Source organism: Triturus cristatus, chromosome 3_2, assembly GCF_964204655.1.
Source record: "Triturus cristatus chromosome 3_2, aTriCri1.1, whole genome shotgun sequence".
In the NCBI taxonomy this organism is placed as follows: domain Eukaryota; kingdom Metazoa; phylum Chordata; class Amphibia; order Caudata; family Salamandridae; genus Triturus; species Triturus cristatus.
The window spans coordinates 905,889,620-905,913,521 of record NC_140584.1 but is presented as its reverse complement, the minus strand read 5'-3'; the positions used below and the strand labels follow the sequence as shown (position 1 = coordinate 905,913,521).

Below are 23,902 nucleotides of genomic sequence, written 5' to 3'. Positions count from 1 at the left end.
CGCATCCCTGTGCTTTGAAAGTGACTCAGTGCAGCACAGCCAAATGGCTTGCAGCACACACTGAGTCACTTTCCTTGTAAATCTGCCCCATAGAGACAATGATTCATATGTGTAAATCAGTGTATAGAAAATGTTACATAAGGCAAATGTGACTACAAGGTGTAGGATTCACATGTCATTCATACTAGTAGGCATTTTTAAAGAGTGCTCGGTTTGGAGAAGCACAAACTCAGGACTCAGAACATAACACAGTGGTTAGCATTGACTTTAACAATAAAAATGTATTTCCACCCAAATAAACCTTTTTTAGAAGCATCAGGATAATGAATGACTTGGAAAAAACGTATGTTTCTAACTTGTAAGATCCAGTTTGCAAGCAGCTCCTTGATGACAGTTTATATGTCTCTGTGATAGATTACGATAGTCACTTAAGAACTGCACAGTAACAAAAAAATCTCTGTGACAAAAGCAGTAACCCACTAACCTATGCACATAAAAAAATGTTTTTTAAAATGCATGGTACACGTTCTTTGCAGTAGGCATATTAACCCTCTGTGCTACATTAGATAATTAGATAAGTCAAAGCTGCCATTTGACAAAACTCTCATCTCTCTCCAGCAGGCACATTAATCACTGATGTTATCTTGACACTTTTATTGTTGCTGGAAAACTGCTAATTCTACAAGGAACTTTGTTGGGCTTTGAAAATTACTGCCTGAGGACCCCCTGGGAATGTGTCACAGACCCCTGGTGGTCCGCGGACCACAGTTTGGGAAACACTGGTATAGAGGGGTACAGGACGCGTGCTCCAACTGGAGCTGCCCCCTGTATGCAGGTACAGTGGTAGCCAGCTGCACCCCACACAGGAATCCCCTCAGGGCAGGCCGTTGGGGGTAGCACAATAGCAGGCTATGGTGGTGCAGGCCCCAGCCCTGCCAAGCACAGTTCCAGGCTCACAGGGAGCAGTCAACGATGACTTCCAGGCATAACAAGCAGCCGGCGCCCGACAAAGCATAGGCCTCCACCACACCCCGAACCCTGCCTAAGCTCACCAGTGTGGGTCACGATCTCGACATGGGCTGCAGATGTTCCGGGCAGAGGGCCCTCTGAGGAGCCTCCAAGGGGGGCAAGCACCAGCCAGCTTCAGCAGTCTGCCCCACGGCCCTGCTCGTCTGCCAAATGGGGGGAGTGGTGCAGCCCAGCCAGAGCCGTGGCACCTCGACACACTGCCTCACAGCGGAACTGGACATTGTCCCACAGCTGGTCCACCCAGTTGGGCGTGGTTGCGTGGGTAGGGGCGCCACTGCGTAACCCGCTTGGCCGAAGGGCCCCGGCCTCAGACTCGCTCACGACCCTTTGCCACGGGGCCTCTGAAGTGTGCCAGGCCCAGTGCGGTGCTTGGCAGGATCATTCCCTCCATAGCACCGGGCTCAACACCCTCAACCGGGGGGGGGAGAGGGGGATTTGCCATGACACTCGCCATCGGGTCTCCACACGGGCTGATGGAACTGGCCCCAGTGTAAGGAACATCCCAGCTTATTGGGAGCCAACCGGCAGAGCTTCAGTGCCGTGCGGCACATCTTGATCGCTGCACTATAAGCATAGACAACATTGTGGCTATTGCAAGGAATCACCCTTTCTTCTTGCAATCCCATTTGGAGAAGGTGTGATCGCCGTGCCCAGTCCTTAACAGGTTGTGGGACCAACAATCCCAAAGTAAAGAAATTCATGTGGACTCGATAAAAGGCAGTCCAATGGATTCTTTGCAAGCTTGGCTCAAACCTTACAAGAGAAAACCTAAGAACCTCAGCGTGAGCTTCCCATTTTTATTCTGGAGATCTTAGGTTCAATAACTCGGCATTTTGCTTTTCGACCAGCACAATTGCCCAAGACCATGCTAATGTGGGCCGCGTCACCAGTACCCTCTTTGTTGGGTCACACCTTTGGTAACATCAAATGATCCATGCCTGAAATTACACAGACTTACATAAACTTACTTACACCTTTAAAAAAAATGTTTGAAGGACTAGATTTGGATTTCACAGCATAGGAAGCCTTCTTCAATACTTAGCAAGATGCTGATGCACTTACTTTTTTTTTACTAAGTTTAATCAACTGACCACAGTAACTACATAGGTGGACAGAAGCTTAATTACATCATTCCACAGAGTTTTACGAGAAAATACATAGGAAAAATTGATCCACTCTGTTCAACTCTGGCTCTTTTGGTGAAGCATCGCTTAAGAGAGCGAAAAACAGAAAACGTCTTCCCAGAATCCCCTTGCAGGAAGCTAGCTACAGGGAGCAGAGCAATATTATCAATTGCCCCATTGAAGATAGTAGATTTTTGTGTTTCCTTACTCTGTCCCAAACTAAAATGGCGGCTACAGGAATGATGGGATAGCTTCCTGTTTACTAGAGTATAAAAGGAGACTGCAAATAGGAGTTACCTGCGACACAATACATTTCTTCTTTTTTTTTTTTTTTACAATAATTGCCTTTGCTGGAATTATTTTATTCCAGCCTTTTAGATTCAGTCTTTCTATTTGGTATCCTTAGTTTTTTCCAGCAGATTGGCTTCCAGCTTTCATCTCTTCATTGGTATCCTATTGAAGATCTTCTGAGGAACCATCCAGCCATTATTTATCCAGGAGTTTTTTTTATGTCATTAGGGTTTAGCCTCCTTTGGGGCTCATTCTTGAAGGCAACTGTTGTCCAGGCAAAGGAAACATCGTACCTACTAGAAGATGATGCCACCTCTGTATCCAGCCCTCAAAAGGACCATGTGCCACTCACTAGCCTCTCAGATTTGGTCTCCACAATATGTCTTAAATATTAACTTGCTTCTTTTGTATTGGCGTTGTGTTACCGACCTGCACACAGGTGCTGAAATTTGTCTGTATTCTCAAATATGTCTGTATTCTTTAGCCAGTAGTAGAAGGTGAATTCAATTGTACACTACCTTGCCAACAATTTTATGATAAGTTGGTTGGCCATTTTAGACTTCATGCTCATGAATTAGGTCCTTTTTTAGATGAGCTTCGCTTGCTACCTGTGGATGCCATGGTCAAGTTTGAAATATTCTGTAGGGATCATAACATCATTTATGGTACTGCTCCTCTTTCATAAGGCAGAAACTGAAAATTTACATGACAGATATGGCTGTTTATTTATCTCAATCTTGTTCATTCTTGCCAATCCTCTGAAAAGACTTGTTGTTACAGCCTCCTCAATGCTAAGTCTTATGTTGGCTTATATTAGAACTAGGTCTTCAATCAGACCTGCTGCATTTTTAAAAAAAGACTACAATTGAATCTTAAAGTGCATTTGAGTCACTGGGATCAAACTTTGCAAGAATGGTTCTCTCTGCTATTCACTCATACATAGATGTTATGACCTGTAAGATGTTAATAGTAAATGCGATTTTGATCAGTACAATTTAACTTTACTAATTGCATCACTTAGATATTGTGGACTATTCCATTGAATTAAAAGTGCAGTGTCACTGTGAAAAACAACTCTTCGATCGGTTTTTAGTTTGAACCGATAGACGGAAAAATAACTGTTATAATCAACAACACAATATAAACATATAGATAAATAATTTAAGCACTTTGCAATCTGGCAGAATAAGCCATGAATCAATCAAATACGAAAATTTAAAATCACCATATCCAAAACATTTTTATATACATGTTCAGTGGGCAATGGTCTTGTAATCACTTTCCAAGTAGGGAGTATAGTTCCATAAATTCGAGAACTACAATCTGATCTGTCGAGTGTGGCGCATTACGGCATAGTAACCTAAAGTAGCGTCTCCGGATTACAAGACCTTTGCCCACTGAACATGTATATAAAAATGTTTTGGATATGGTCATTTTAAATTTTCGTATTTGATTGATTCGTGGCTTATTCTGCCAGATTGCAAAGCGCTTAAATTACTTATCTAGATCTACTTATTCTTCTCAACATATTGATTGGATGTGCGTGTGCCCTGACGAAGTCACTTTTGTGACGAAACACGTTGGATTTGTGCTGTTTCTCTAATTGAGCCCAATAAATGAAGGAACCTTTTGGATTATATTGGACTGGACTGATTGACTTCATTTCGAGTGCACCTTCCCTTCTTTCTCTCTTGAAATAACTCTTCGAGTTTTTACATCCTCGAACGGCGGATGTAGGAAGTGTTCTGCACCATCAACCTATTGATGTAATCTTGGAATGAGATGTGCTTAACCTTGGTCAGCCGTTTTGATCGTTTCTGTTAACAACAAACATATTTCTAGCTGTGACACTAAACACATGTAATAATAGCCGCATAAAAAGAAACCTTAACGTTATATCTTTAACCTTATACCCATAACCATTTAACATTACCAATAATCCTAGAACTAAACTCCTATATGCTTAACCATATACATGTAAACCCTATACCACATACCTTTAACCCTGTACTCTAAACTCATAATCATATGCCATTAACGCCTATATCATGTATCCTTGACCCTGTACTCAAACCCTTAACACTGTACTCCTTAATCGTACACCTCAACCCTTTAACCCTAAAGCCAAACCCCTTAATCACAAATACCATACCGTTAACCTCCTTACTGTATGCCATATACCTTTAACTAATACCTCTAGCCCTTAACCCATAACACCCATACCGCAAAGCCAAAACCCTTAACCCAAATATTCATAATCTAAAACCTAATCCTATATCCCAACCTCATACCCTTAACCTATATACTCTTAGACCTAACCCCTGACCATATACCTCAAACATGTAACATGTAACCTTTAACTCTTAATTCTTTAGTATTCCAGTTGTTGGAATATGCTTTATTAGTAGCAGTAAGTAGGTAGCTACCACTGGTAATAAGTCAAAAATCCCAATATAAAGCCCAGTCAAGGTCTCAATAAATGTTTTTTCTGCTCAACTCTTGGTAGCTGGCTGCGAGCAGGCAGGCTAAACTTAGGAGACTGTTGTGTAAAGGATGTAAAAACACTAATACATTAAATAAGTAAGACACATCACACAATAAAAATCCAAAACCAATTTATAAAAATAGGAAATATGTTTAGAATTAAAATGACACCAAAACAACAAACATCCAATATAGGGAACCAGAGATATGAATTTTTAAATATTAAATACTTTATAGTGCCTAAAAACAAAAAGTGCCAACTTGAGACATCTGGTCGTGCTTGACTGGGACATAGTCAAAGTCTGAGGCTGACCACGATGGAGGGCAGGTCGGATACACTGAGCTGTAGTCAAGTAAGTTTTGACCTTCAGACTTAATCGTTTTTCTGGCGCTTTTTCTCTAGATGTTGAGTGAGAAAACTTGTTAGGCCGGGTTTTGAGTCGACGACGATGGCTTGCTTCAGCGCAAGCCCTGTGAAATGAAGGCAGTGTTACGGTTCAACATCAGCGCCGTGACTCTCGACGACGGGTTTTTTACAACAAATTCTCCAAATGTCTCCATACTACTGGAACTTGTTCCAGGAGGTCCTTTTTGGGTCCCATAGTGTCCACAACACCAATCCAAGGATCCAAAGCTCTGAGTTACTCCTTGGGATGTTGGGACTAGGTCTCCCACAATACACCTGGCCAAATCCTTTATAGACCAGCTGAAGATAATGCAGGTGGAGCTCTTTTAACCTGTTGTTTTCAGGGAGTCCACTCCTTCAGTTTTCACAGCAAGGTATAGTCCTTATAGGCTAAAGACCAAAGTGTGCAGCAGGTGCAGTCCTTAAGAGTGCAGTCCTTATATTACAGGCCAGGGGTTTAGCAACACAGTCCTCATTTTTGTAGTTTCAGGCAAGGATCTGAGTTGCTGGGCAGCTCTCCCATAATTGTCGAGTGTTCTTGGGTGACAAGCAGGGTTACAGGGTGCCACTCAGAGGTATGACAGCTACCTCCAAAGTGTGGAATAGTTTTGTCCCAGAAAGCACTGTTTGACAAATTCCAAAATGAAGAAACTCTCTCCTAGAGGTTGAGATCTGGCCAGCCAACCCACAGGCGTGGCTTACTTTCCCTAACAATCCCCTTCCAGACCCAATGCTAATTCAATTACTGGGGCTCCTGTCTAGCTGGTGGTGCAGGAAGTGAGGGTGAGCCTGTGTCCTGTCCTAACTGTCATTCCCTCTTTAAAGACCAGATTGCCTACTCCACCCTGATCCTGCCTTTTGCTCTACAACTGCAGATCTCCTCCCAGCAGATGTCCTTTATCTCCATGCTGGCCACTTCACACCTCATCAGAGCAGTTTGTCTCAGCCTGTCAAAGGCTGGCCAATACAGAGAGACTGCTAGATGGCTGGATTTTGACACATCAGAAAAGCAATTTCTATAACTTCTTTTCTGTAATAGTTATAATAAATCTGACCCTGGCAAGTTGTTGGATTTATCATAACTATTCTTTTAGGTCTTGTGAATTAATATTTTAGCTTACTCCTGTCAATAGTTATACTTTATTAAAGAATTACCATGTTAGCCTATCGAGCTAATGTACTACAATGGGGTAAAAATTAAATTGGCAGTTTTTCCTATCAAGGGCATATAAAACATGTTTTATAATGCCCCTGATTATTTTAACATTACACCCTACCTTGGGGCACCTAGGGCAGACCTTACGGGTGACTTGTATCTAACAATAAGGTAGTTTAAGACTTTGGAAGTAACGTTAATTCCAAAGTCGTATTTCCATATACTTTTATTTTAAAAGCAGCCTGCAAAGCAGGGCTACCTTTAAAATGACAGCCTGCAACACAGCAGTGCACACTTAAGTGCATTAAATCTCTTGGGCCTCTAAAACTACATGCCTCACCATATATTAGGGGCTTACAGGTAGGTTGCCACACCAATTGCAATTACACCAAAATACCATATACCTTTTAAACAGAACACTGCCCCTGGGTCGTATAGCAGAGCCGTGGGCACAATAAGAGTCAGTAACCACCAATATCAGTCAAAAAATGGGGATGATCAGGGCAAAAAGGATGGCTTTCTCACACCTATATTATGAACCCATAACTCTGTATCCTCAGCCCCATACCACAAATCCCTATACCCCATGCATGTAATCATAACTTTATAATCCAAACCCATAACCCTATATTTTAACCCTACTTAACCCCAAACCCTAACCCCATAACCTTAACCCCATAGCTTAACACCTTTGACCCTACACACTTAAAACCTAAACTGTGCACTCATTTCACACACTGTTCTTACCACAGTATATTTTGGAAACAAACACTTTGGAAAGTGTTCCTTCTTGAAAGTCTTTATTTTCACAAGTAATATTTGGGGAGTGTTAGTTTTAGAAGTTTGAAAGCAGGACCACAAATTTGAAAAGCCATTTTGCTTCTCATAACTTTATTCAAGAAGCAACCTTTGTAGGGTAATCTGATATGGAACATGTTAGTACGTAAAGGCTTCCTTCCTGTCTGTTGAAAGCTTTTTTTGTTGTTACAGGGTGGACCACAGAATGCTTTCAAGAATGGGACTCGTTCATCAATTTAGCGATCCCCAGCATGCTAATGTTATGTATCGAGTGGTGGGCCTATGAAATTGGAAGCTTCCTGGCAGGTGAGTGCTAAGCTGCTTCAATGACATTTGACGGCAAACAATGTATAATTTATTTGGCTTTGGGATATTTCAAAATGTATGCTCTCCCCTTTAGGTATAATCAGCATGGTAGAACTTGGTGCCCAGTCTATAATGTATGAAGTGGCCACAGTTGTATACATGGTGAGTATTTCTAGGGTTTTTTATGGTTACAGAGGCATTATCCATCATTATTCAATATATAATACATGGGATTCTGCAATCCCCGTATAAACAGATGCCTCTAATTTCATTATAATGAGCAACTTCTGACACACCCATTTGCTGATTATAAAGAAAAGACGTCAGAACTCAAATATCATAAGTTATCACAGTCAAGTTCTGATGTCACAATGCCTGCTGCCAGAGCAGCAGTGGAGTTAAAAGGAAGGTCAGGTCAGGGAGCATAACTGAAGCAGCTGTTTAAAGCAACAAAAAGGGAACATTGCTTTTCTTTCTTGTGCTCTATTTCTTATCTGAAGAGGACAAGCGGAGGGAACATGCTTATTTTTTCCACTTCTTAGATAGTTAGAGAAAAGCTTGAATCTTTCTGCATGTTTCTACACATTTGGAGAAAGTGCAGATTTTTTTAACTTGCTTCTATTGAACTGTTTTTAATATCTGTTAGCAACAAATTACTAACAGGTTTTTAATGTGTTTAATTTTGCACTAGAGGTTTTATTTGTATTCTTAATGTTTGCAAAAATGCTCACTCTTTCATATGAAAAATTGTGCACCAAGGAATTAATTGGTTTGTGTGAAAGGTGATGGTGTGACTATGTATTATATGAGATAAAGTAACATGGCATACATGATAAGAATATTGCAAGACGGGGGCGTGGCCGAGAAAATGGCTTCGCGAGCTCCGCTGGCCCTAGACCTAATCCTGTACTTACCCTGATCCTCGATGCCTTGAATTCCAGTGAACGTTGTCGGACAGCAGCAGCAGTCAAGGGGACACCAGCGGAGGTGTGTGGAGATCCTCTCTGCCGGTATCGGAGGCTTTGTTGGCGCGGCATCCGCTAAGCGCCTCTGCAAGATGGCGGGTGGCCGAGAGTGACTGGCGGTGGAGGCCGGCCCAGGGTCATGAGTACTGGGTGCAAGAGTGGTGCACCCCATGCGGTGACGGCCGCGGCGGCTACTGGTGGTGCTGAGACGTGACCCCTCCCAACAGCAGTGATGAGTGAGGCCCTCAGTCCGTCTCGAGGGACCCAGGCAGCAGAGTGTGGCTGCCAGAGCCGGCCGCATGGCGTCGGAAAGGAGAGGGACCCTCTCTAGTAGCGCAATACCTCCTGCGGCCTGAGCGGACCTGACGGTGGCTTGCCACCAGCAGCAGAGATGGGTGAGAGACTCGGTGGGGGGGGGTTGGTACGCCGCTCCTCTTACCCCTGCCGAAGTGAAGCAGCCTCACAAAGGACCAGAGACATCGGCTCTTCTGAGGCCAGGCAGCCCAGGACACTGCCTGAAGCGGGGCGGAGCCGCTGAAATGCTGGCAGATTCCTTGCAGTGATGAGACCATAATGAAGAGAGCTGTAGACAGGCCCCTCCGCTTCTGTTTCCCTGACAGCAGTCCCTGCACTAAAGACACCTCCCCTGGTGGGCCTGTGAAGGCAACAGAGACCTTTGGCCAGAACGTATTGTCTTTGGCTGTCTTGAACGCCAATAAGTGCCCGCCGCGGTGCGCCGCACAGTTGCCACCCACGAAGAGTACGCAGATTCCGCTCAGCGACAAGGAGCTGGCTGGGGCAGAGCAGAGTGGCGAGAGGGGCGGTGGGCCGTCCTGACTTTGTACTGGTGTGGTGAGCCGCCGCGAACATACCCCTGCAAGGTGCCCAGTGGGCAGATAGTACACAGCGGATTCGTTCAACCGGTGGGGACGCTACTGGTTATTGGATTGGTAAAGTGGCACCACTATCTACGGATAAGAGCCCAGCGTAACCCCCCCTCACCTCTGCCTAGTTTACCACATTGTGAGGCATACAGAGTTACCCTTGCGAGACCTTTGAGGCCCCACATAAGGGGTTATTGACACATTGAGAGGGGGAGCCGCACAGGGAATCGGCCCCGGGCGACTGCAGTGGCTGCTGGGACTGGGAGAGGTGGACGGCCGCAGCCGGCTGACAGTGTGCCCAAGATGGCTAAAGATAATGAACCTAATACATCTAAACAAGGGAAGCTGGATCGCTTTACTAAAGTCCTTCCAGCGATGGGGGAGTGTAGGGAGGTTCTGCCCCCCTCCCAGATACGGACACGATCCTGCAGGCCATACATGCATCCCGAGAAAGCTTTGAGGGCAAGATGGCAGAAATACGAATCAAGGTTACGTTCCTAAGCCAAGACCTGTGAAGAAGGTGGCCTGTAGAGTCGATGATGCCGAAAATAGAGCCCGCAAAAACAATTCTGAGATTTATAGGTTTTCCGTAGAATGTGGATTGCTATGATCCGGGATGCTTCCTGCTGACGTTTCTTAGAGAATCTCTCCCGGAGACACAGTTTTCATCATGTTTCGTCTTAGAGAGAGTGCATCGAATGCCTGCTGTCCGACCGCCACCGGGAGTCCCCCCTCGGCCACTGATAGCCCGATTCTTGAACTTTCAGGACAGGGATCTCATACTCAGAGACATACGCAGGAAGGGGGAGATCAAGTACAAAAACACAAGAGTGATGGTGTTCCCGGATTACTCGCAAGATGTCCAAAAGCTGAGACGCACCTTTGATCCTATCAAGGCGAAACTTCGGCCCTCGGGATCCAGTACATGTTACTATTCCCAGCCAAACTAAAAGTTATCTTTCAAGATACCACGCAGTTCTTCCAGACACCAGAGGAGGCGTGGTCCTGGATCAAAGAACAACCTCGGCTGCAGCGTGAATCAACGGCGGCTGTGGCCCTGTCTACTGACAAACGACTGAGCCCCAGCGTGGAACGACCAAAGGAAAAACGGCGGAGACGAGTGCTGAAAAAGTGGAGTGCTGCCGTGGCTACACCAGGGAGGTCTCTGAGGCGGAAGGAACGGGGAGCCACCATACTGCCCAGGAGCGCATGTCTCGGCCCTCCCGGAAATCAAGTGACATTGGAGAGACTGACCAATATGAAGGGAACGACTGGGAATGCAGACAGTGAGCATCCTCTCCTTGAGAGTATCCAACGACTGGAGGCCTACGGGCCAGATAATCCTGGAGAAGACCCCTGGCTGCTGCAGCGTCAAAGAGATGGCAAAGAGGACTGAAGAACTGGGGCTAGATGCCCACCTAACGATGCTGTGAGATTCCCGAGGCCCAATGGACATTTGGGACCCTTGCCCCGATAAAGGGAAGTATACAGTGTATTTTGGTTATTGTGCTATCATATAGTTAAGTTACTAGGGAAGGGGGGGCTACAGACCTCTGGTTGGTTTACCCGTGCCAGTGTTGTCATGTTGACGCATTTGGGGGTGGTGGGGGTGCCTACAGAGTGTGGGGAGGGGGCGTTTTGGACACTGCAGAATGTTCTGAAGTATGTCTATTGGGAAGAGAGGGAGGTAGTTTTGTTCAGATAGTTTGCATGAATACCGATACTGAGCTGAGAGGGCATTATATGGGCTCTGTTGGGAATTCGGGGTGGGCATGGGACGCTTTGACTCTCCTTCCACAATGGGTGCGGGCGGTTACACAGTGCTGACATGGAACGTCAATGGGTTGGGGAACAAGATTAAACGGGGGTTAGTATCCAATAACCTTAAAAGGCTCCAACCGGATGTAATATTCTTACAGGAAACACATCTCATGGGCCCACACTGTTCATTTTTGGGTAGGCGGCACTGCACCACCTTGGCACACGCGAGCTTCACCTGAGGTTCAAGGAGAGTGGCGATCCTCTTTAAGAAATCACCCACCTTCTGAGTCACTCGACGATGGGAGTACCCGGAAGGCACATATGTAGCAGTCCAGGGCACCTGGAACCACGCGATGTGGGTACTTATTAGTGTTTACGCACCCCGCGCCTTCAGCAACGTACGCTGGATAAGTTGACGGAACTCCTATTGCTGTCCGGCTCTGCCACGCACATTATTGGGGGTGACTTTAATGATGTGAGTGATCCCTCTTTTAATCGTACACTGACTCGAGCCTGGTCGCACAACGCTACAGCTCTGGCAAGGTTCTTGGGCTAACTGACCTCTGGAGGTGCCACCACCCATCTACACGTGCATACTCATACTTTTCTGGGGCTCACAGGGTGTATTCAAGGTTAGACTACCTATTTGCCCCAGCTGGAAAGGTTGAGCAAGTTGAAGAAATTGAATATCTGGCTAGGGGTATTTCAGATCACTTGCCACTCTACCTGCTGGTGGGAAAACGCAGGGGGTCAAGGTACTTCTTGGAGACTGAATGCTTGGGCACTAAAAGATGGAACAGTGGCAAAAGAACTCAAGGTAGAAACTGAGCTCTATTTTAAGGAAAACGTCGGCTCGGTACAGTCAGTCGTTACCCTCTGGGAGGCCTTCAAGGCAGTGTTGCGTGATCGGGCCCAAAATATTATTGCCCATAAAAAGAGGCGGGAAACCCAAGAGATTTTAGAGATGGAGCGCAGACTAGTGGACCTTGAAAATAATGGTTCCCCCAAATTGAGCGATCATACCCTCCTGCAAATTGATGTCACCAGAGGGTAATATCAGGCACTGGTCACTGAGGAGGCGGGGGCACACCAACTCGCAGTTCAACATAGACTCTATGAGACGGGGAATAGAGCAGGCAAACGGTTGGCTTGGCTGGGCAGGAAGGAGCAAGAGTCGAGGTGGGTTACATCCATTAGGGAACAAGGTCATACCTACTCTACACCCCAGGAAATTGCAGGGGCCTTTGCCCGTTATTACTCAACACTCTATGCACCTCAGACGCTAACGGGGAAACACAAATAGCCCAATATCTCGAAGAGATTGAACTTCCTTGCCTCGCACAAGCTGAGAGGGATGGATTAGAGGACGATGTTGCCCTGGCGGAAGTCATAGAGGCCATTGGTCGACTGAAGACCGGGAAAACCCCGGGCCCTAATGCGCTCCCGGGGGAATTTTTTAAGGCACACAGTCCCCTCTTAGCTCCACATTTGCCTGCAATGTTTCAGGCGTCCAAGGAAAGTGGGACGCTCTCACCGGACCTTAGAATGGCAATGGTGGTCGTGATACCCAAAACAGGGAAACCCCCGGACGAGTGTGGGTCTTACCGTCCCATTTCATTGTTAAACATAGAAACCAATATACTGGCTACCATCCTTGCGACACGTGTTTTAACCGTCATCACCTCCCTGATACAGGGAGACCAATCCGGCTTTATGCCAAAACGAGCCACACGCTATAACCTGAGACGCGTGGCTGGATGGACGCTGGCCCAGATCGAGAAGAGGCTCACCTGCTCCTGTCATTCGACGCTGAGAAAGCGTTTGACACCGTCCATTGGCCTTTTATGAAGTGCACGTTGGAGAGATTCGGATTTGGCCCTGAGTTTAGGGAAGGGGTGGCGCTATTATATACAATCCAGAAGCTAGAGTTCGGGTCAATGGTGCTTTTATTGAACACCTGGTCGATTCACAGGGGGACTAGGCAGGGATGCCCCCTTTCCCCCTTACTGTTTGCCCTTATACTTGAACCCTTGGCCTGTGTAATCAGAGCCATTCCGGGCAGGGTGGTTTTGTGGATGAAGCCCATCTGCTGGACGAAGAACGCATATCATTGTATGCGGATGACATTCTGCTATATGTGACCAACCCAAAGGAGATACTGCCTTAAATTCTTCAAATTTTTTAAGACTTTGGGCGCCAGGCCAAGTATAAGATCAACTGGAGTAAATCTACTTTATACCCAGTAGGTGGGGCGGTGGAGCCGCAGGCCTACCCTAGCTGCTTGCGCTGGTCAACGGAGGGCTTTACCTATCAAGGTCTCTATATTACCACGTATGTGGCAGCTAGCCTAGCTCGCAACCTTAGATGGGTTTTTTCCAACTTCCAGGAAGATGTTAAGAGATGAAGGAGGTTTCCACTGACGGTGTATAAAATTATCACTCTTCCCCAGTTGCTCTATGTGCTGCAAAACACCTACAGCAAACCACCAGACACCATATTTAAAAATATAGATAACGAACTGCGCCTACTCCTTTGGGATGGGGCTCATCCACGCACTCCATTAGAAACACTCCAAAGGAACCAGTATAATGGGGGTTTGGCCCTTCCGGACATTAGAGCATACTATAGAGCATCCCATCTCATTGTAATCAATGAATGAATTCACACATCTGGGGAACACCTGACGTATAGGCTGGAAATACTGCAGTTCAGGGAGTGAACACACCTGCACTATCTCTACAGAGGTAAGTGAAGTAGCCGACTGTTACAGGCAACCCAGAGGACGCTGGAGGCGTGGAAAAGCGCTCAGCAGCAGATGAACTGGGACCAAAAACCAACCAGAGAGACACCCCTCTGAGAGGGCAATAGATTATTGGAGATCAGAAAGCTCAGGGGTTTTAGACAATGGGACCTAATTGGTATCTCCAAAGTGGGTGATGTCTTGGAGAAAGGGGTATTGGCCTCCTTTCGCTCACTCCAAGTTAGTTATCAGCTCCATGACACTCGGGCATATGCCTACCTCCGTCTGAAGCATGCATGGGTGGCAGAAGGACTGGATAGAGAGACAATACCGGAATATGCCCCATTAGAGAGTCGACTCCTACAGGAGGAGATCCTAGCTAAAGCTATTTCATATACCTATAAAACGTTACTTAATAATATGCTCGACAAATTGGGTCCCCTCCGAGCTAAGTGGGAAAGAACCACTGGGGTCATGGACGACCTTGACTGGGAAGCAGCACTCATGCATCCACACGAGGTGCAATAAAACTACGGTTGTGCCTCATCCAATACAAAATACTGCACCATGCCTATTTTGACAGGGCAAGATTACATACAATAGGGAGAGCTCCAAATCCAGATTGTCTTAGATGTCACACGGAAAGTGGAACATTTATATACACCCTTTGGGAATGTAATGCAGTCCGAACGTACTGGGGAAAGATTGTGGCAGAGCTCAATAGTATATAAAGAATCCAACTGGAGCTGGAACCAAAGTTTCTTCTTCTGGGAATGCCCACGGAGGTGGATATCCGGCGATGCAAACTCATCCTGGTAAACATGGGGTTGGTGGTCGCCAAACGGGACATAGCTAAGTATTGGGGGGCCCCGCAACTACCTACTCTGAATGGATGGAGGGCAAGTCTTGATTTCTATATGGTGGCGGAACAAGTAACCTACAAGGCTAGGGGTTGCCCGCGGAAATTTTGGAAAATATGGGCACCATGGATTGAGTACTACGATCTAGACATGGGAGGGGAAGAAGGAAATGGGGAAACCCCCCTGGAATGGCAGAGGAAGGAGTATTGAACGATGCACTGTTTTGGATATCCACTGTGTATTGTGTATTCATGCTTTGTTTGATGTTTTGTTTGGCAATGAAAACAAAATAATTTTTTTTTGGTTTTTTTTTTTAAACAATATTGCAAGTCACCGCGGAGTTCCATAACCTTATAAAGGAACTAAGACTTTGGCCGCGTTCCTCTATATGGTTATGGAACTCCTCAGTGACTTACTATATCCTTATAAGGTACATCATGGGAGTGCTGCACCAAGTCACCAATTATAAAAATAGAAGTCAGAACTAGACTATTATAAGGTTATTACAGTTGAAATCTGATGTTTCAATGCCTGCTGCCAGAGCCAGCAGCCGACGTGAAAGGTAAGTCGGGTCACAGAGCATAGTTTTGCACTCCTTAGGAACAGAAAAGTTAGAGAATCCTTTTGCATGTTTCTATATAGTTCAGCAGCTTTTTTAAACTGACTAAAATAATTTGAAACCATAGAGGTTTATTAAAGGATAAGGGTTCCTAGAAATCAAATATCAATCAGGTTCATGACAACTCATTATAAGAATGTGTATCCTTAAATTTAATATGCAATTCATATGCAAATTAAAGTCTAGTAGCTCAGAAAACAATCTAGCATAAGGATGCTTCAAAGGGTAAAACAAAGGGAAGTCTAAAATATTTCCCATCGCAGTTTCATGTCTCATTCAGTCTAACTAGAGAAAATCTGTTTTCAGTTCAGCTCTGTACTATAGCGTTAGACTCTACTGGCCATTGGAGGCCCTCTTCAGCTCGGGCCTTTAACAAGGGTGCTGGCCTTTAATGACCATTGGAGCCTGCTGCGGCGGGCTCTGAGGCTATTTGAACATTCTGCCCCTAATGGACAGAATGTTTTAATTTGTAAAACAAAGGCCTCACAGAGCCCAAGAGGGTTGAAATCTCCTCTGGCTTCGTGAGGCCTTCGTTAAATTGGAATGTTGATGCTCAGGGTTTCTACAGGCCATTAGAAGCCCGGAGCCCTCAATTGTTTTCAATGGAGCACTCAACATTCCAATGATCTTATATCATAAGCACAGTTCTAACATTCCACATACCTAACCATTGTCTTCAGGAAAACTGTCCAATCAGGTTAAAACAAGATAATAACATTTCATAGTCGACAGATTCTCAAGGCTTTCTCTCTAACAAGCTTCTAGCTGTATCCTTAAAATTTGCAATATTGGTAACTAGATGAAGTGTATAAGCTCATCAGCACAATGCAGGTGTCTTCTTGAATACGCCACACATTAAAACATTACATAATAAATACAACAAAAAGAAAACCTTTCTTCTCATTAGAAACTAAGGAAAGAAACGTGTTGGCTGGCACTGAAAATTCACTAGAAATACATGTTCACACGTCTTGAAACAAGATGACATTGAACAATAGATATTTTAAAATGCAGGCCTACATTAGCTAATGTCAATACAAGTGTGAATAAAATGATTAAGTTCTGCAAATAACGTTTGATTATGTGTTACTGTCAGATTATTGCAAAACATTGCATATATAAGACTGTGCTACCATAACTTCAGATGTAAAGTGAAGGGTGGATTTGAGATGTTCCAACATAGAGTGCTACACACTTCCCACAGGCCCAAGATGGAGAGCATGCAGGACCGGACTGGGACCCAAAACCGGCCCGCAGAGCGTGACCATATTAGTGGCCATAAGATGCTATTGTTAACACACGTAATATTGAGAACATTAGAACACATCAGTGACAATGGTAATAATTCAACCCGAGTAGAGCTCAAGGTTTGTAAAGTGCAGATTTGACATTGAACTGTGAGGGGATGTCTCCCCATTAAGTAAAAGAGAAATAGGAATACTTGAAGTTCAAAGGTGAAATTGATAGATGTTGACAGGTAGTGGTGATTGACACGGGCCTGCACTGACCTGAGAGAGGAGCGGCGCAAAGGGAGGTCCTGCCGCTCCCTACCAAAACTCCCCCTGGCTAGACGGAGAGGACCGGTGCCAAGCTCCAGACCACCCTTAATCTCAGGCCCATGTATTTTCTGGCTGCCTTTAACTCTGCTAGATTAGGCGAAATGCTCCATAGCTGCTTGGCGTGGTAAGACCACAACGTGTCAAATTAGGGCTGGGAGGTAGGGTGCCTTGGGCTAGTGTGCTAAGAAAACAGAGGGGCATATTTAGAACGAAATGTGGGAGCGTGGAGCTGAGCCAAATTTGGCAGCACCTGCGCCCCCACATTTCCAAAACGCAGAGATGTGCTGTATTTATAATAATACCGTGCACCCCTGTGTTTTACCTAGCGCTAAAATGAGCTGCCTAGCAACAGCGCAGGCACCCTTGCACCATAGTTCAAGGGTGTCTGCATTGGTGGAATTATTGTTTATGTGCAGGAAGGGGCACGTCCTGCACATAAACAATCCATAATGACGATTTGTTATTTCTGTGTGTGCTGCAGACTGCAGCACACATTGAAGTAGCAAATCGTCATTATTTAATGACTCCTTCCTGCACATAAACAATCATTTATGGTGTCTTGCTCTTTCAATGTGTGCTGCATAATGCAGAACAGATAGAAAAAGCAACAAGCATTGGCATAGCCAATAGGTCTCGCCTTTGGGACCTTATAAGTATTTCGTTATGCAGCAGAATATCCTTGGTGCAACAACATTAACTGTTGCATGGCTAAATACTTACAAGGTCCCAAAGGCGAGACCTATTGGCTATGCCAATGCTTGTTTTTTATGTTGCCGTAAAAATCAAAAGCATGTGAGAAGAAAAATATGAGTTGGATGAGCCTTCTGCAGTTTTCTCCCAGCTTCACTGCGTGCTGTATAATTTTGTAGGCAGTCCCCATACTCTCGTTTCTCTGCCGAGGCCCTTCAGCTCGGCTGGTTTGCAGGGGTGATGAGAGCCTCAGTACTATGCGGTGTTTGTCAGCATGTGGAGAGAATAGTAAAACAGATGAAGAGCAGAGTTTTTCTGAAGGCCTGCTTTGGCAGCAATGCTAAAATCTCAACTCGTATTCTATATGAGGGTGCAATTACACGATCTACATCATGAAAAACGCACTAAAGTTTTTTTGTTTTTTTTAAATGGAGAGTGAGTGATCTAATTTATCTCACCGACAATGGACCAATACCTCTTTATGTGCTGTTTTCTAACCCTTACTATGGCATATTTTGATGTCTAGGGCTCTGTAAACATCATGTTTTGTTATTGCTTAACACAGTTCACTATGGAAAGCCCAGAAGGATGAAGGGCTGGATTTATCACGTTGAGATTATAACTGTGAGTGCAGGATGCACCCAGACCGGCGCGCAATGCCCACTGCGCTGAAAGCGCATAAGCTGTGTGATGCCTGACCTATGCGTAGACTGAGAAATAGCAGGGCTGAATGTATAATTTATGTCTACCCAGAGGCTTACCTCTGTGAACAGTAACTAACAGTGCATTGTAAGAAATGTAGAATCGAATGAAAGCTTTGTGTGCTTTTTCTTCTGGATGGTATCTATGAAAAGGCAATAAATACACCAGCACTCCCTTGTGTAGCTATTGCATTGCCGTCTCCTGACTCTTCCAACTACTGTAGTTTGGTAACAAAATGCTTTTGAAATCTTATTCCACAGTCCAACTAAGCCTGTGTCCATCAAAAGCAGTATAACTTTTGATATTGGTAGAACAGGTTTCCAATGGAAAAGCAGTGCGCTATGAAAACACTTCTGTATGTGATACTTGTACCAATGTTACAGGGACAAACAGGAAACCTGACAAACTGGAAACTAAGGGGCAGATCTATGTTGCAGTTGCGCCACTTTTACGCCGCCGTTGCGTCACTTTTGTGACGCAGCGGCGGCGTAAACCCTGCGCCATGTTGCGCCCTATTTACATCATGACGCATCTATGGAGATGCGTCACGGTGTAAAGCCCTGCGCCACATGAAACCTGCGTCAGGTTTCATGTGGGCGTTTCGACACAGGGGGGGGCGTTCCGTCGCAGGAACGCCCCTGAAAAGTGACTATAAATCTATAAGATTTCACTGAGTCACTTTCCCAACGCTGATGCGTCAAAACCCTGCGCCTGCTTGAAGCAGGCGTAAGGCTTGACGCACCATGTTAGGGATAGGGTAGGTTGGAACAGTGCTGGAGTTGCGTCGCGCTTGCGACACAACTTCAGCACTGCGCCAACGTTACGCCGGCAGATACGTCACGCCTCTGCTTGTCCTTGTGCCACGATGCACCGCATCGTAAATGCGGCGCATCTGCGGTGGCGCAAGGGCAAACTTGCGTGACGCATCTTCCCTGGCGCATCCATGCTGATTTGCAGGGATGCGCCAGGGAACATAAATCTGCCCCTATGTTCTTCGCCTGTCTCTTGTGCCCCATTCAACATTGTCCTTTCGCTACCTAAGGCGGTCTAATTACTTTTATTAGCATTGACACTTATAAACAACCTTTATAGAGAATAAGGTCATTCTTAAAGGAATTTTGGATAAATTTGTAACATATGTCCTATTTTATAAACGGCGATACATTGGCACGTTTTAGAAAACAACATTGATATTTTAGTGGATCTGATTCTTAGTGTGCAGGGGGCTTCAGAACAGAATTGAAAGCATGGTTGTTGTTCTGATAGAATATGCTATTAAGAGGCACTGTTTATGTCAGAGTGACCATTTGTACTGCAGTAGTACATATCAGCAATTTATTGTAGTGCCGCTGTAGCTCACACAGAATAGACTGCTTCCACTCACTCATACCATAGGGGAGCATATTGCTCAGAATTACGGCACCAAGGAAGTGGAGGCGCAAGTGTGGGTAAAATGGGAGCCCGTATTCGAGCAACATTTTTCAATGCGTAAAAATGGAGCAGATAGATTCCTACAAGAAAGCACTGCAGCGTGCAGAAGTTTCAGATGCTTCGAAATACCCACCCCCCTCCGTTTGTGTCTGGAGAAGAAAATGGTTAAACAGTATTGAATCTTACCCTGATCAATAGGGAATTGGATACCACAGATCACCGGAAGATGGTTCAGTGGTTAATACTCATTGTGGCCTGAGGCACACACATGCGTTGTCCCTGCCAGGGACTCGTGAGAATGCATAAAACATGAATCCATCCCTGTGCCAGAGGTGCACAGACGTTTCTCTGTAGACAGTGGTACGAGTCTTTTAGGAGCCTCAGCCACGTTGCTGTGGATGGCAGTATGTTACACTGGAACTCTGTGAGCTGTAGAAGAGTGTGTTTATATTTGTAGGTATCTTGCATTTGACTGCTGCTTGGGAAGCAAAATGGAAACCCTTACCAGAACACAAATGCAAATGATACAAAAAAGCAGGTGGTTTCAAGCCGAGTCAGATACCTGGAACGCTTGATGAAGGCTTGATTGGGGAGAGAATGTGGTCAATCGGTTTAGACTGCCGACTTTGGTGCAGGAAACCAGGGTTCGAGCCTCGAGGTCGCGTCCACATCCTATGATTCTGTGCAAATCACTTAATCTCCCCGTGCCTGAATGTGTAATGTAAACACGGTGGTATATAAAGCGCTCCAATACCTTCGGGCCGAGTTCGCGATATATAGAAGATGCAAAAATAAAAGGCGTCCTTGCTCCGCTTCCAGAATTCAAATGGTTGGCCTCGATCACGTCTTTTTAAAGTGACGAGGTAACAACAGGAAAGACAGCATGCAGCGCAGGAAGGCGGGTGGACTGCGTGCGAAACCCGGATTCCAAAGCTGGACCTGCGCTGCTCCCTGCGGCCGTGTCTGAGCCTGTCTTTGTAAATAAGCAGGTCCCCGGTGGCGCGGCCCCATAATGAGGAATAGGAAAAATAACAACTAAACATGTGTACAACAAGGAAGTTAACCGGGGAAAAATGGTACCACCGGCCACAGCTTGCAATGCATGTGCGCGAGTGGTGCGCGCGGAGCAGTAATCACGCCATATGGCGCCTCTGCTCAAGCGCGCGCCCGCGCACATGCACTGTAGCTCTAGGCCGGGGGTAGCATTTTTTGAAGCCCTCACATAAAGTCTTGGCAGACCAGCGCAAGCGCTGGGTCAGCCGAGACCTAAAAACGAGGAGAACTAAAAGTATTTCTCCTCGTTTCGCCACTCTAATGCCTGCTCTTGCATGGTGTTAGTTTTTGGCTCTGCCTAAGGTTTACACATCCGTGTAAATCTGGGGCAGCTTCAAAAACTAATGGGTGTTTCAGTGGAATGCCCATAGCAACACCCTTTGCATGCCCCTTTCACGCAAAGTGATGCATGGAAAGGGGCCGTATTTGCAAGGCATTGTTAAGCCACAAAAAGTGGCTTAAAGCTGCTTTGTAAATATGGAGATAGGCATAGCGCCACCGGAACATTGCGAAAAGTGATGTTCTGGTGGCGCTATCCCCTTGTAAATATACCCCAGAATTTCTATACTTTTTTTGAGATTAGAGTGGTGTGAATTTCTGACAGTTTCACTTTCCATTGACAATATGTTTTTGTTTGCTAATAACTCTGCCATTTTGTTTCTTGCAAGTCCATCCGGTGCAAGGTTAAAAGGAGGATAACAAAAATTGTATACCTTTTTATAGATGTTTATTTTTTATTCTCATAATAACCAAACATTATACAGAAGATCAGGAGTGGCAGAAAAACTAGAGAACCTTCACCATGCTTGCACAGACTCCTGAATAGTAAGAATGATTTGCAGAAGACAGTCAAGTAGCAGGAATTCCAACAGACATATTACTAATCTCTGTGTCTGCATAAGAAGGGCAGTAATCCATATCCTGAATCCAGCTTTTCAAGGGATGGGGAGCATCTCTTCTCTAGAAACAAGCAGTGCCTCTTTTTACAAATAGAAAACCGATAGCTGCTGCCCGGGTACAATCATGTGATCATGCCACACACATTGCTTGGTATTACACATCTTTATTCCTCTGCAGTTAACCCTTAACTTAACATTCTGCATCATGAATTCTATAACCCACGCACATACATCACTGTTGTACGGAGTCCATCAGGAACCAAAAGGATCCTATCATCTCTAACTCACAAGATACTACATCTCCTACTTTGTTAAAGAAAAAGTACAAATAATACATATATACATCACAACTCTTCAATAAGTAATTTTGGTACTTGAGTCAAATGCCCAGATCTTGTCATGTGAGGTTGTGGAGATACAGGAAAAGTGTCCACACACAAGACACTACACCTGCCAGAGACCTCTGCCCCCTGGAGGCAGCCGGACTGTCCATCACACCCAACATTAGACCGGTTCAGTAGGAGTGTGCAAGACCTCCACTAGGGATCTGAAAAACGTCTGCCAATATGACCGGATCAGAGGGCAGTCCCTGCTGACATGATAAAAGGTACCTACAGGGTCACCACAGCATGCGCTGATGGGACTCGCTGCTCTACACATCTTCCAGAGTCTGTTGGGGCTTCCTATGGAAATAGTTCAATTGAACCATCCTAAGCATGGAAGGGATAGCCAACATGCAAACAGCCATCTTGGCCTAATGCTACTCGTCATCATCCAAATCCTCCACGTCCCACTCCCAAGCAGCCCTTACTTCCGCCAGTGGATTGGGGGGTGTTAAGGAGGAGGGATCCATAAAACCTAGAAATGCCTTTGAAGCCCAGCGACTCCATTATTAACTTGGGTTCGAGTGGATTAAACCCTGGTACCGGCCCCTGGTTGCCCTGATATGCTGCAAGAGAATGGCAGAGCTGCAATTATGTAAAAACCTGAGATCCATGTTACTCGAAGTAATTTGCCAGTTGCACAAAGGAATTCATATTATTGTCATCCTGATAAGGTCCCATGTCGGGAACACGGGCAACAGCACCACTCGTATCAACCTAGTTCTGGTCCGTAGGGATATCTAATTAGTGAATTTATCTAGCTATTTAATGTGTTTTAGGGCAGCTCGCCAAAACAGAATTGAGTGTCTAGTGATTTGTGGGAGTGAATGCAGGGGGTACCCACTATACAAGAGACATGGAGTCCATAGTATATTAAGGGTATTTTAACTCTAGCCGCCAGCCAGAGTTATGTCTGTCACCAAACAACCAATCCCTCATCTGGACCACCCCATAGTAGAGGCTTAGGTTAGAAACTTCCAGGCTGCCTTCATATGTAGAAAGAGTGTATTGTATGTCGGATACTCTAGGAAGTTTACCTGCCCGCAGAAATGTAGGGACTGATGATTGCGAATCTGGGGAAAATTCAACAGCTAGTTCTATAACACGTAAACCAAGAGAGGCAATGCAACAATTTTATAAAGCTCCATGCTGCCCATCACGGTAATGGGTTGTGAGGACCATGTTTCAAAGTCTTTATGTGTCTGCCTCATTATAGGGACTATATTAATGTCCCATGCCCTTTGCTGATCTCAGGTAATGGAAATACCCAGGCACTTGGAAGGGAGATCCACTATATAGACACAGATACCTAAGGTATGTTGTAGTGGAGTGCAAGTCAGTTGTACATGCGATGACATATCCTAATTTACCATTAGCCCTGAGGCCTCGCAATACACCTGCAGGAAGCATACAGTATTAATGGCACAGGAACTATGTCACAAAAGACTTACATTTGGGGTATCTATGGATCTGTTTTGACCCTATTCTCTAGAAACACTGAAAAGGAAAGAGAGAAATAGAGAGAGAAAACATGAGAGACAAAAGGATAGCAAGCGAGAAATAGACAGAGGAAGGAAAGAATGACAATGAGAGAAACAATGCAAGAATGAAGAGAAGTAAGAAAGAAAGAATCAGCAGCATACGAGGCAGAAAGAACAAAAGAAAAAACAAATGAGAAAACAATAAACAAAGGAATAAAAGATGAGGGGCAGAAAGACAGTGAAATTAAAAAGAAAATGAGAGGAAGAAAAAGGAAACAGTA

The 23,902-nt window shown here is 45.2% G+C and overlaps 1 protein-coding gene across 2 annotated transcripts in view; it reads left to right on the top strand.

Moving 5' to 3' along the window:
* LOC146858427 (multidrug and toxin extrusion protein 1-like) overlaps positions 1–23,902 on the top strand; it is a 742,800-nt gene that overhangs the window by 528,461 nt on the left and 190,437 nt on the right. For both annotated transcript variants that reach the window (XM_085649349.1, XM_085649350.1), the window contains 2 exons: positions 7,481–7,594; positions 7,689–7,756. In XM_085649349.1, the coding sequence (XP_085505475.1) occupies positions 7,481–7,594; positions 7,689–7,756 (182 nt within the window). The remainder of the gene's footprint in view (positions 1–7,480; positions 7,595–7,688; positions 7,757–23,902) is intronic.